The following is a 13791-nucleotide window of genomic DNA, read 5'->3' as shown; positions in this document are numbered from 1 at the left end:
CGCCGTTCCATCCTCCAAGCGCTAGAATTATCCGAGCGGTACAGCGAGCAGAGGCCAATCAGCAATTAGGTCCCCTGCTAGGCTATGTGCTATCAATTTAGTAGATCACATTACTCCAGTCCTTGAAGCTCAGATATGGGATTGACGCTGTTCCGCGGGCTTGGACGCGGTTTATTTATAAGACGTCTGCGGCTTAAGCCTTGCGTCCCATCTTCTTAGTTCACAAACTATACATGGCCTTATCTGGGCTGAGGCCAACCACCTCCCCCTGGAAATCATATTCAAGACAGTCATACCACACGGATTTCCAGAAATGACCTCCGAGAATGGCACTCGGCCTTCTTTTCAAAATGGACTTCGCCTCGTTCATAACACTTATTCCTCATCCAATCTGTCATGGCAGTCCCAATTGGATGGCGAAGCAGTGAGCTTAGAAGACATGTATGCCGAGCCGTATCGGCCGACCACTGCGTAAGTCTAGACTGGGACTCGACGGACCCTGGCTATTGCTGAATTCCTACAACGCGTCGAGCAGTGACTCCGATTTGCACGATGGCATCTCGCGCTCCAATAGCGACGCCTCCGATAGCGTCCAATCTATACAAGCAAATCAGCGCGCGCAGTATGGTCGGCGCCCAATTTCGGACAAGGCTCTGTGCATGGTGTACTCGCTTCGAGATACACTGGTGGCCCAGATGGCCCAAGCAAGAGATCGATTGCGTTGGCAACGACTCCAATCAGAATCCAACAGTCGCGGGCTCGGCGACCATTTTCTGGCATTGCTGAAGAATATCGGCATCACATCTTTCTACAATACCTGCTGCAAGCTGCGCGGTATTGAGGTAACAGAAAAGCCGAAGGTCTTCATGGACAGGAGCAAGACACTTGCATCCATCCGCTGTGTCCTGCATGTAGTTCCTGTCAGTGCTGCATTTGCACTCATCATGCTTAACTCCACTGGTTACTATATTGGGGGCGAATTATCTGGCACTTCTGGACAGGATGCTGAGAAGCTGGCTGCGCTGACATTCGCAGCTAAGCTTCATGAACTTCTCATGCTAGCTTCGCTTGGATCCATACTGATTACTTATATCCGCAGAGAACTTGCCTTTGGGGACGGCCTCCCGTTTGGTGCCATTTTCACCTCTTTGCAATTTCAAGATATCAGTTTCCTTTGGTCTCTCAGCATGTGGGGTTCAGTCAATCATGACTGGCAACGAAAAACCACTAAATGGTTCATCCTCTGCCTGATGGTTACATGCACCCTGCTGGGACTAACAGCTGGTCCGTCCACAAGTAATTTGATGAAGCCACGTCTGGATGACTGGCCCGCAGGTGGCACACCATTCTGGATCAACGCCACCGATAGCGTACTCTTTCCTAGTAAACTGGAAAACTCGTCAGCACTATCGCACTGTGCTTTTGATAACAGTGACCTCGCCTGCCCGGCCGGTAATTGGCAGATCCTCAACCAGGACTATTACTCGTTCTTTCCGAAGCTCGTCAACGCGGGCAGTGTTCCCCAGAATCTTACCATCTCCGGCCAAGCCTCCATTCGCAGCTTTGGAATGAGGTCTCGCAATCTGTTCGGTACTCATGAGATGATGTGGGGGAATGCATACACCATTGCAACTACCCCACTCTCTGTCGTCGCGGATAGTGTTGCAGAACTAGGCAGGCTATGGTCGTACGCTGCCGCCAACATCGATGTCGGCCGATTCAAGTTCAGGAATGATGCGCTCTTCATGACCGACGCCTTGCAGCCGATGGTACTCACGTTCTGTGGTCAAACGTTCTACGACTACTCCGGCAATATCACTCTGTCCTTTCCTGCATTGGGCACTGCGTCTCTCTCCTCAGGCCCGGGCACGGCCGACTTGAGTCAGGCCTCGATCGACTTATACAATGGATTTTCCAACAAGACAATCGAAAATAAGGTGGAATCACTCCTCCGACAAGGTGCTTCCCCTTCCGTGCTCTGGGTCGATGATCCTCTTCTGCTGCAACCTATCGATGCCACACTTGCTGCTATATTCATACTTCCCACCACAGACAGCACTAATCCACAATACTTCACTTGCAGCGTCGACAGCAGGTTCACCAACGTCACCCTAGTGTCCACGCGAAACCACATCAAGATTGTCACTGGTCAGCCTGCAGAAATGGACAAAAACGGGACATTTCATTCTGATTGGCCACGAGTTGAACTTACCGCGGACTGGGCACGGTACCTGACGCCAGACATTCCCGGTACAAACAAAACGATCCTATCGCCTATCACCTCAATGGCTGGCATCTTCAATAGTTCAACTCCGTCAGCCCCCTACTACTACGACATCATAGTGGAGAATATCCTAGCTACCCTTATCACCAACGGCATCGGCCGGTCAGCGTACAACCATAGTATTATCATGGACTTGAAAGGCGCTAACAATCCAAATAATCTTTGGGATGGCGGTGACTGGATCTACGACATCCTTCCTGAAGGTGGGAACATGGGCACAGGGCGCAATGCATTCAATGTGTCTGCGGCGGTGCGCAACCGATCCACTCAACTGGTAATGGAAGCTTATGTGAACGGCTACGCATACAGCGCAGACGGGATCACGTCCATACTCGAAATGATCGTACTCGCCATCTATATCGCCGTGGCTATTGCCCACGTCTGCTATTCTATCTACAGCGGGCTCTCCTCGAGCAGTTGGGGCTCTGCGCCAGAGATCGCGGCGCTTGCATGGAACTCTGCTCCGACAGAAAAGATGGCTCATACGGGAGCCGGTATCTCGACGATTGATGTATACAAGCACAATATACGAGTGATGCAACGCGACAACAAATTGGAAATTGTGACTCAGGATCATGATGGGAGGTTCGAGAAGGGAGGACCGCTATCTCAGGAGGAAGCAGGTTCGGAGGGTGTGGGTACAAACTTGGATTCGGATCAGAACCATGGGGAAATGGGACCTATAGAAGAGAACCGGGCTTATTCTTAGTATTAGTCTTTGGTGCTTGTCAGATACCGTTAGATCTGCATGTAGATATACCAACTATTTTGGATGGAAAATAATATATAGACGAACTGAGCTTCACCAATTGACTGCTTGTAGTATCGTCTTCAATCATCCAAGACCTATTCAGTGGCGCAGAACAGCAAGACAGAAGACTAAAGGACCCCACCCCTATAAAGATGGTAGGTAGATAAAAAAAAATATAAAATAAAAAAAGAAGCCAAACATTACTCTCAACCCACCGCGAGTGTACACGACCCCCGAAAAGTGAAGAAAAAATGATATAAAAAAGATCTGTCCCGAGGGAGGTTCGAACTCCCGGCCTTGGGATCGCATGGAAGTTGAAGCTTCCACGTCATACTGTAGTATGAGACCCACGTGATAACCAACTACACCATCGAGACGACTTGTTGAGGAATGCCTCTCGGGTTTGGTAAATGAAGAGTTGCGGTCTTTTCTGTGCGGCAAGTAGGTTGCGGATAGTAGAAAAATACTATGCGCGCCCCACTTGACAATAAACAACTACAGGGTACTTACATAACATAATCTTGTTTGTGTTAATTATTCTGGAATAATAATTAAGCTTATAAGTTGTAGTACATATACTAATAATCCTGACCAAGTCCTATTGATGCTAAGGCATTGATCCAAGCCCAGGCGTAGGCTGTCAAGATGTAGTAGCCACGAATATATCTAACCAGTGATTGAGGTCATACTAGTCTATAACTTACTTACCAAGACATCGATCCTCTACATGACTGGATACCAGATACACATAACGAGGAGAAGAGGCAGTATGCTCAAGGCACAGACTTATATAAGCCATGGATTTACAGTGTATATTTACTAATATCATGATCGTCCTAGTCCAGAACTGCATACTACTACTCAGCGTCCCAATATAAATAACCATCCCGTGAGGTAGCAACAATTCTGAACATTGGCCGCCCAATCAATGCATTGAAATAACAGGCCCATGGGCAACAACCCGCCAAATCTACACCTGCGCCAACAACCGATACCAGTAAAGAGAGCAGCTTTACCAGCTTATTCAAATAACGGATCACACATCCGTTTGGAAGGCCTCGAGACATTCCTGCAGGGTGTTATTCCCCAAGCCGAAGCCATCAGTGATGGAGTCGCACAGGTGAACATCGATGTTTCAACTTCGGGAGTATATGCAGACATTCAAGATGGCAAGATATTCCACTTCAGCAGTCTACCAAGACAGGTGCGACTTATCTATGAGATCGACGAGTCAGGTGATATAGTACGCTGGTGCACGCGATATCTCCGACGACCGAACACGCCGAGCCGACTCCGTTTACTCAATGGACGATTCAATTGCTGAATCCTGATGACTTGGATTTGACGAAGCTGTCTGTGTTGCAGCTTCACTGGAAGGGAAGTGCGAGATTTGTTGGGAAACTGTCTGCTCCAAGCGGTGGTAGTAACATGAAGTGAGATGAAACTGTGTAAGACATCGCAAGATTGAAGCGCGCCGACAACAACTTCAATTCTCTAGTAATATACATAATAGAAGTCAGAAATAAGACAAGGCAGTTATAATGGCTACATCCCAAGCACCCTCAAGTAACTCATACACTCAAGACATTTTATATCGATCTCCATCAGCAATTATCCATTCTATAGTACACTATAGTGACAGGCCTCAGATTCTGCCGCCTCAAACAAGGCGGTCAAAAAGTACACAGAATGCTGACAGACTTTTTCGGGGCTGTATAAAAATATATCCGCTTATATCCGTTTATATCCGCACTTCTCTTTGCGAGGTTCGCTAGGTTCTGCCGCTTTTGGCGGTCAATAGAGCGGTTAAAATGGGCAGTATCGGTTTATACACCCAGGGCGGATATTACTGGTCTCCTGTCTGAGTGGCTGTTACTGCATTTAGTTTCATGCTGTGTACTACTATGCTCTCTCCGCTCTGGATGATGTTTGTTTAACTATACGGCCCCAGGCAAGTCCATGGGCGGAGTTGTACTAATGGGCTGGTGTACTGGTAGTAGTAGTTACGAGGTCAGGTAGGCGCGGATTACTACCACTTATCTACTACGTAGTATAAAAGACTGAGACCATCTATTTCCAGTTATTGTTTTGGTCACCCTAATCGGTACTATTCATCTGGTTGCATTCAGCTCTGGAGTTATTGACTCAATTACTTCTAATCTCTTCACTAGAATAATTTATCGTTGTAGAGATTGGCTCCGGGATGTTGTCCAGAGACTGGCTTTTGAGAAGGGTATCGTTAGGCTCTGAAGAAGGTGAGAAATGTCATGAAATACTGATATGCATATCATCGGCTAATGTCAGATCAGTATAAATCAATGAATCGGGCCAGATCTTTCGTGCTGTCATCAAGTTACACGTGCGTTTGGCTCTTGTTATATTGCTTTTATGTATACGAGTATCCACTAAGAATGTAGGAAATAATCTGGGCTATCACATCCTTTGCTGAAGTGTATTGCAGAAATCCTCAGTAAAACATCGACATGTAGAAAATTCGCATCATAAGATATTCCACCGGATACTCATCAAAGACATCCGGGACTAACTCAAGCCACTCCGGTTTCGCCTGGCAGTAGACCGTCGAATTACAATAGTCCCAGTATTTAGGGTACCAGCCAGCCAAGTCCCAATCAATAATCGTTATCTGATAATCCGGACTTCCATCTTCTCCACACACTCCTTTCTGTTCCTCAACCATGACGTTCTTCGGCTGAAGATCCGCATGGGTGAAGACAATCCTGTGTCCTTTGAGTGTACGTTGTATCGCTCCATCAAGCAAGCGGACATAATGCGGCGACTCCCTCTGTCCTAGACATTTCAAGATACCCTGGTTGAATTGTTCCTCGTTGTCAAAGGGACCAGATATGCTCGGGTCACGATCAAGGGGAGTAGAGAGAATGCCCTCGTAGTAAGGTGTTCGGTCCAAGTTCCCAAGATATCCCTGGGAAGGAATACGTCGCAGTTCATCAAGTGCCTCCTTGATACGCCCGCTGACTTTCTTCTTCTGGTTTTCAGAAAGAGATGGCGCTAAATTCTGCAAATCGGTACCGGGGATATATTATTTAACTGCGAAGCGCTCTTTTACTCGGACGACTTTGATGGATTTGCAGGGGTCGCTGAGAATATCGGTTGATGCTTCGATCTCGGCAATGGGAGGGAGCTCGATTTTCTCGTTGGACATTGTGTCAGCTGGTGGGGATGTTAATCAATTGAGGGTTGAGGTTAAGAGGAAGGACGATGATGGAGTGGAATTGGCGGGCTATTGAGGAGCTGGTCTAGGCTGGCGGGGTAAAGGTGATGATGTTGTCTCCAGATTTTAACCCACTAAGTATACCATCCATGATCCAACTCTTTGACTAGCCGAGAAGCCTCCATGCAGTGTTTATTTATATAAATAGATGTGTCTTTACTCGCCATTACCTATAACCATACTTGACAAAAGCCAGATAATCATCTTATTGTCTACTATGTATGTACATTCATAAGAGCCAAAAGCCATTCCCAACCCATAACTCCAGTATCCTATTTTGTTTTGCTTCCTCCTGCTCTGCTTGTTCAACGACCACTTCGACTCCGTCGCATACTCTCTTTACACTCATTACAGTACCATTTGACTATTTTCACGTTAGCAATCTGCACCCCCCACATCCATATAAATAAAAAGGGATACTCACCATTCTTCCCAGGCGGCTTCGTCAACCCAACACACGACAAGTGGAACCACTCGCGAGGGCAGGCGTCATTATCACATGCCACCATCTCGCCGAAACTGATCTCATTGCAGTAGCAGTATCTGGGCTCACCGTCCTCGTCTTCGTCATCTCCCTCGTGGAGAGACTCTTCCTCTTCCGATACGGCCCGCGCTTGCACCACCGGCACGCTGCTGTTCTTCTTGTGGGAGCGTTTGGCTGGTGCGGGATCCGTGCTTCGGGTAGGTCGTACGCGCTGAGTGGGTTCGGAGAAGGTGGGTAGCACCGGGGTGGATGTCTTCGATGATCGGCCCTTGGGAGGTGGATTCGAGACTGGCGGTGCGGGGACTTCGCCCGGTTCGATGGACGGCGCGGGCTTTCCATCGGTGTCTTCGCGTTTAGTGCTGATAGGAGGTGGGACCTTAGATGCGTCTGTGGTGGGCTCTTCGGTTTCTCGTTGGGTATCTGGATTCGAGGTAGGGGTAGCTTCGGTTTTGGATGTCGTCTCTTTAATTGTGGTTTTAGGTTCTGCAGCTTTGCCTAGAGTAGTTATTCGGTTAGATTTGCGATCAGAATGAGGTGGAATATGGTTGAAACGTACCATTGCTGGTAACGCGATTGGACGCAGAAGATGACGGTCTCTGACGACCATTGTTTGCTTGTCCGGAATTCTGCTGTGCGCGAGACGTCTGCGGCCGCACTGCACCAGGTCCCGGACTGACAGCGCTTCGCGGGATAGCCGCAGCAGCGACAACAGGTGACGGAGCCAGAACTGGGGAATCGACTGCCGATGCATTGGTGTTGTTTCTGCCACTCACGTTAGTTCATGTATACCCAAAGCAAGCAAAAGCGACATACCTCTTCCGAGCAGCCGCATTCGCATTAGGTGCCCGCCTCTTCTTCGTAGCTTCAGCGGGATCCTTCGAAGCAGCCTGCCTTGAAGTACTAGCGCTGCTAGCAGTACGCTCCATCGCAGCACCAGCCTCCACAGGCGCGGGCCGCTCGACCTTGCGCCGCTTAGCCTGGCCCGACCCAGTGTTTCCCTGACCATGTCCGGCCTGATCACCAGCGCCCGCACCCCCGCGAGATTTACTAGATTGTCCCTTGCGAGCTCCACCAGCACGTACATCATCCAGATCCGAATCCGCATGCGTGCGACGCTGCCTGCGCGCGATGACAGCTTCGCGCCTAGCTTCGCTCCGAGAAGCAGCCTCCGCCTCATGGATCGCATGCGCCAATTCCTTAGTAGACGCGGCCTCCCGACGAGGACGCTCATTAGTAGTTGTCTTAGGGGCATTTCTATTTGTGTAAGCCCAGTGCGTGAGACTTCCCAGACGAGCCTCATCGCTGATCTCCCCCGCGATGAATGGGAAGATAGAATCAAGCCGTGTGAGCTGTCGGTCCAATTCGTCGTTCGCATTCGATATAACGTGGTTTTTCTCATCCGCGGTCATCATCAGATCCGTAAGCGTATGGCGCACACGATGGAACAGGATCCGGCGGTCTTTGCTTTCCTGAGATTCGGGGATCTAGTCACGATAACTCGTCAGCACTTGCTCATATCCGCCCAAAATCCATCGTAGATAGCTTATCCCCGCAGACTAATACATGACCCACACCAAGGATAAGAGATCTCCCCCGAACAGGGCGCCCAGCAAAACTACCTACCGGAGTAGAGGGGTACGGCACAGGCTGCGACTCTGAAGCGGACCTCAGCAATTGGAGCAAATTATCCTCGAGAGCCCAAGCCTTCGCATCGACCTCCTTGAGCAACGAATTATGACGACGAAATTCCCTGGGGAGGGCCGTAATGGCGTCCGTGAAATGGGTGAGAGCAGGATAGAAGCCATGGGCCACAGGGGTCGCAGATTGGGTATCTGCCATGGAGCCATGGCCATAAGCGAAGGATGAGCGGCCCAATGTCTTGGATGTGCGAGATGGGTTCGTTCTCGTCTGGCGCGTTGACTGACGAGCGCTCTGACCCTGAGAGTTGACGGCAACGGCAGACATGATGGGTAAAGAAGGAAAAAGGCACACAAGTCGGACAGCAAGTCCGACTCAATCAGGGAACAAGAAGCACTCAGAGATACTGGGAGATCGATGGCTCAGCAGATGGAAGAACATGGACAGACAGACAAAACAGGGAAAAATCGGGGGTGGGAAACGAGAGTTGGAGCGATGGGAGACTTGCAGTGCGGAGAAAGACCCGGCAGAGCCCATCATTCATCAGGTGATTGGTGCCTGCAGAGCCAGGCACTAAATCTCGGCTGACAAAGACATGTTGATAAGCTATCGGTGACGTCACATATCAATTAAACAAATCTCAATCTCAAACTCGAGCTATCGAGCTATCAACTGGTGTATACCGGGGGATCCACAACCCACAACAAAAATGAATTGAGAAAAAAAGGATGGGGCAAGCCGGGCTTGAACCGGCCACCTCCAGATCTTCAGTCTGACGCGCTCCCAGATGCGCCATTGCCCCGTAATTGTTGATTTTGCCACACCTTTTGGCTATATGGAGCTGGGTATCACTTGACTCGGATGAAAAGGGCCTCATTCTGTATACACTGTAGCCTACGGTGCAATTGCCAACCAAAGAAACTGAAATTATATCAACGTTCTTAATTTACACGCGTGCACGAAGCACATGCTAGGTATCGGCAGGCTAGATCACGAAACAATGTGGCAAAGAAACGAGACCCAAAGCCCGGAAACACTTAAGCATGAACTGTAGTATAATCATCGTACACTATGCTGCTGAACAAAGGAAAATCATACAAAGAAGACCAGAACGAGCCAACGCTGACTCCCCAACCCAAACTCACTCTTACAACGACATCATTTACTCGCCCTTGAGGCGCTCCTGGTGAACAGTGAAAGCATCGTTGAGGAACTCCTGCTCCTCCTTGAGATGGACAGACTTGAGACCAGTGGCGACGGAAGCGCTGGGAGCGCGACCGGCGTACAGAACGTGACGGCGGTTGTGGTGCTCAGTCTCGTTCAGCAGAGTCTCGATACGGGGCTGGGTGTAACTCCAGGCACCGGCGTTCAGAGGCTCCTCCTGGGCCCAGACGATGTTGCGGGCGTTGGGGTAGCTGTCCAGGTTCTCCTTCAGCTGAGCCCAAGGGAAGGGGTGCAGCTGCTCAACACGGGTGATGGCAGTGTTGCGGATGCCGTGGGCTTCACGGTGCTTGGTAAGAGCAGCGTAGACCTGGCCAGAGCACAGGATGACACGCTCAATCTTCTCAGGCTCGTCGATCTCCTTGCCGTGAGCGGGGTCGGGAATGATCCACTGGAAGTGAGAGTCACCAGTGAAGCCCTCAATGTCAGAGCGAGCAAGAGGGTGGCGAAGCAGAGACTTGGAGAAGAAGATCACGAGGGCTGGAACGATAGTTAGCACTAGACTTGTACGGGAAATTCTGTAGGTTACATACGCTTGCGGAACTGGCGGTGGATCTGGCGACGCAGAACGTGGAACAGGTTGGCAGGGCTGGTCATGCAGACGATCTGCATGTTGCAGTCCTGGTGCTGGCGGTCGAGCTTGTCACCCTCGGGGAAGACACGGGGCTCCTCATTGCAAAGCTGCAACCAACGCTCCATTCTACCGGAGGAGTGCTCAGGTCCCTGACCATCGTAACCGTGGGGCAGGGAAACAACCAGACCAGAGCGCTGCAGCCACTTGGACTCTCCAGCAGCGATGAACTGATCAATGATACACTGAGCGTTGTTGGCAAAGTCACCGAACTGAGCCTCCCACATGACGAGGGCGTTGGGGGAGGTCAGGGAGTAACCGTATTCGAAACCAAGACTAGAATAGAGTTAGCTTTAATCCACATGAGAAAGGCAGAAGCTGAAACTTACGCTCCGAATTCACTGAGGGAGGAGTTGGAGATAACGAAGCTTCCCTGGTTCTCAGAGATGTTCTGGAGAGGGGTGTAGGTGCCCTCAGTCTCCTGGTCGTGCAGGACAGCGTGACGCTGGGAGAAAGTACCACGCTCGACATCCTGACCGGAGACACGAACGTGGTAACCCTCGGACACAAGGGAGCCGAAAGCAAGAGCCTCAGCAGTAGCCCAGTCAATGCCCTGACCCTCATCGACAGCCTTCTTGCGGTTAGCTAAGATACGCTTGAGGTTCTTGTGGAGGGTGAAGCCATCGGGGCTACCACCACCGCTGATCTTCTCAGCAACGTTCTTCAGCAGAGGACCCTCAACACCAGTGGGGAGGTGAGGCAGAACCTCAGTGGCAAGCTCCTTGGGGGTCTTGAAACCGTTCCAGGCGGAGGTGAGCCACTCCTTGCTGGTGGGCTGGTAGTCCTTGCTGCGGTCGAAGCTGTCGTTCAGCATGCCCCAGACCCACTTCTTGTGCTCATCGATGTCCTCCTTGGTGAAGGTACCCTCCTCGATCAGCTTGTTAACGTACTTGTCAAGCTGGCTCTTCTGCTGAGCAATGCGCTTGTACATCAGAGGCTGGGTGAAAGAGGGCTGGTCGGTCTCGTTGTGACCCTGCTTACGGTAGCAGACGATGTCGATGACAACGTCACGCTTGAACTCGGCACGCCAGTCGGCAGCAACCTGGCAGACGTAGTTGACCGCCTCAACGTCATCAGCGTTCACGTGGAAGACAGGAGCGTCAATGGACTTGGCAATGTCCGAGCAGTAAGGGGTGGAGCGGGCGAAACGGGGGTCAGTGGTGAAACCGATCTGGTTGTTCACAACGATGTGGATGGTACCACCGGTAGAGTAGGCGGGGAGAGAGTGGAAACCCATGGTCTCGTAGACGATACCCTGGGCGGCAAAAGCGGCATCACCGTGCAACAGCACACCCATGGCGGAGTCGAAGTTCTGCTCATCCTTGTTGTAATGCTGGATGGAGCGAGTCTTTCCGAGAACGACCGGGTCCTCAGCCTCCAAGTGAGAGGGGTTGGCGACCAGAGAAAGCTGGACACGCTTGCCCGAGGGGGTAGGGCGCTCGAAGTTCATACCCAAGTGGTACTTGACATCACCGGATCCCTCATCGGAGGGCTCGGCGGAACCAGCGAATTCACTGAAGATGGACTCGTTGGGCTTACGGACGACGTTGGAGAGGACGTTCAGACGACCACGGTGAGGCATACCGATGACGATGTCCTTGATACCGTAGTCGACGCTGCGGTCGATGAGGGCCTTCATACCGGGCACAAGGGTCTCACAACCCTCCAGACCGAAACGCTTGTCGTTGGGGAACTTGGTCGCAAGGAAGGACTCGAAGCTGTGGGACCAGATCAGGCGGTCGAGGATACGGCGCTTGTCATCGACAGAGTACTTGTAGGGCTCGGGAACCTCGAAGCGATCGCGAATCCAGTCGCAGGGCTTACGGTCGGGGATGTGGATGTACTCCACACCGTAGGAGCCGCAGTAGATCTTCTCGCAAGTGGAAATGATCTCGCGCAGGGTCATCTTCTTGCGTCCCTCAGTGGCGAAGCGGGGCAAGATACCGGGTCCAAGGTTGAACTCCTGGTCCAGATCGCGCTCAGTGAATCCGTAGTGGTCCAGCTCGAGCTCCTTGGGCTTGTTGTAACCGAAGGCCTCGGCCTCACCGCGGATACCAAGAGGATCGATCTTGGCCTTGTGGTGACCACGAGCCTGGTAGGCGCGGACCAGGAGCTGAACCTTCAAGTGATTCGTGACATCGGTACCAGCCGCGAAAGACAGGCCTGCGCCGGGCATCTCCTGAGGAACACCACCGGTAGGGGTAGGGACGAGAGTCGGAGGAGGCTGGAAAGCCTGGGAGACAGGCATGTTGCCCTCCTCCATGTTCTTGAAATACGTTTGCCATGAGATGTGCACGCTGGAGGGATCTCTCTTCCATGCGACGTACATCTCATCGATGTAGTTGGCGGTGTTTCCGGAGAGGAAAGAGTCATTGGCATCCTACAGAATCGCCAAAAAAGCGAATGTCAGTCGGAACTGGCTTTCACACCGGAGATGGAAACCAAGCCAAAAAAGCGTGGACGACACATGTGCAGGGGAATTGCTTACCACACCCTCAGCGGGCGCAGCATAGTGCCTCTTGGACAACCGGTCGACGAGAGCGAGAGGACGTCTGGCGGTCAAGCCAAGTTTTGAGCCGTTGGCAGCAGATCTGGCAGTAGCAGCAAGAGAGAGGGATCTCTTGCAAGAAGAGCAGGCCGGACTGCGCAGGCCGCTGGTGGCCTTTACGGCAGTGGAACGAAACATCGCGACAGATTTTCTATGGGGTAATGCGAGCTGAAAAATAATATGCTATAAGCTCGACGACGATTAGGCGAACGAGATATATGACACGGCGAATTATCTCGAGAACTATGGCAGGTAAAGATCGCGAGTTAGTTTGACGGGGACCGGTTGCTTAAGCTGCGGGATTTTTCTCGAGGCGGATGAAAGGAACACGCACGGTTTGTAAGGGAGCGAGAAAAACACAGGTGTCGACTAGGATTGCCGTAGCACCTGTAACAAAACGGGACTCATCAGAGAGCAAAAGCACTCTCTATTGATCAAAGTAGCGGGGGGGAGAGGAGAGGGTGGAATATAGAGGACAACTTCGTTAGTATGAGGAGGAAGAATGGAGAGGAGATGGGAGAGCAAGATGGGCCTTGGGAGGAACGGGAACAAGTTGAGGTTTGCCGAGATCTACGGCTATGACGGCCAGCGAGCGCAGGCTGTGGCTGAGACCAACACAGCGAACATAAAACTACTAGTTAGTTACACTGTAACTAGAGCGTCGCCACACATTAGTCATTCCGTGCCCTGCAACCGAGAAAAAAGCAGGGCGGGCCGAACTTCCCGGTTGCGGGTACAACACTGCAAGTTTACTTTCAATTACTGCACCGCCACAGCCCGGTTATGAGCATTTCCCGCTCCGGGACTTTGCGGGTGGGCACGTGGACCAATCATCCTCGGGTTGATTCTCAGGGATGAAAGCTGGATTCAATCCGGAGTAATTATTGAGTTATTTCTGTAAGAAGTCTGGAGTATGAAGGGGCTGTCATTCCCCTGAATGCTCCCGGGGCCTGGGCACCGTTCTGGTTATGCTCCGGATGTCGT

At 51.3% G+C, this 13791-nt stretch overlaps 4 protein-coding genes and 2 non-coding genes across 6 annotated transcripts; 2 read left to right on the top strand and 4 right to left on the bottom strand.

Moving 5' to 3' along the window:
• Positions 1 to 439: 439 nt before the first annotated feature.
• On the top strand, positions 440 to 2993 carry BO85DRAFT_372894 (uncharacterized protein; the record flags this gene model as incomplete). The annotated part of the gene is made up of 2 exons (XM_025656060.1): positions 440 to 471; positions 536 to 2993. 2 exons carry the CDS (start codon positions 440 to 442, stop codon positions 2991 to 2993), a joined length of 2490 nt encoding a protein of 829 aa, XP_025515150.1.
• A 310-nt stretch (positions 2994 to 3303) lies between these two features.
• On the bottom strand, positions 3304 to 3412 carry BO85DRAFT_t161. The gene has a single exon. It is a non-coding gene; the product is annotated as a tRNA-Met (tRNA).
• A 362-nt stretch (positions 3413 to 3774) lies between these two features.
• Positions 3775 to 4365, top strand: BO85DRAFT_449951 (uncharacterized protein). Its single transcript, XM_025660273.1, has one exon. It carries the CDS (start codon positions 3985 to 3987, stop codon positions 4357 to 4359), a length of 375 nt encoding a protein of 124 aa, XP_025515149.1. The 5' UTR covers positions 3775 to 3984; the 3' UTR covers positions 4360 to 4365.
• Positions 4366 to 5435: 1070 nt separating this feature from the next.
• On the bottom strand, positions 5436 to 8905 carry BO85DRAFT_469281 (putative PHD finger domain protein (Ing1)). Its single transcript, XM_025662321.1, has 8 exons — positions 8393 to 8905; positions 7583 to 8253; positions 7326 to 7531; positions 6710 to 7264; positions 6620 to 6649; positions 6103 to 6224; positions 5713 to 6069; positions 5436 to 5679 (listed from the first exon to the last, which is right to left on the bottom strand). The coding sequence occupies exons 1-8, from the start codon at positions 8732 to 8734 to the stop codon at positions 5503 to 5505; spliced, it is 2460 nt and encodes an 819-aa protein (XP_025515148.1). The 5' UTR covers positions 8735 to 8905; the 3' UTR covers positions 5436 to 5502.
• Positions 8906 to 9136: 231 nt separating this feature from the next.
• BO85DRAFT_t160 lies at positions 9137 to 9209 on the bottom strand. The gene has a single exon. It is a non-coding gene; the product is annotated as a tRNA-Phe (tRNA).
• A 105-nt stretch (positions 9210 to 9314) lies between these two features.
• On the bottom strand, positions 9315 to 13188 carry kgd1 (alpha-ketoglutarate dehydrogenase KGD1). Its single transcript, XM_025657061.1, has 4 exons — positions 12748 to 13188; positions 10589 to 12639; positions 10162 to 10535; positions 9315 to 10108 (listed from the first exon to the last, which is right to left on the bottom strand). The coding sequence occupies exons 1-4, from the start codon at positions 12943 to 12945 to the stop codon at positions 9570 to 9572; spliced, it is 3162 nt and encodes a 1053-aa protein (XP_025515147.1). The 5' UTR covers positions 12946 to 13188; the 3' UTR covers positions 9315 to 9569.
• Positions 13189 to 13791: the final 603 nt, after the last annotated feature.

This window comes from Aspergillus piperis, assembly GCF_003184755.1.
Source record: "Aspergillus piperis CBS 112811 unplaced genomic scaffold BO85scaffold_10, whole genome shotgun sequence".
Lineage (NCBI taxonomy): Eukaryota > Fungi > Ascomycota > Eurotiomycetes > Eurotiales > Aspergillaceae > Aspergillus > Aspergillus piperis.
Note: the sequence above shows the minus strand (reverse complement) of the source record. Positions and strands in the feature narration are given on the sequence as shown.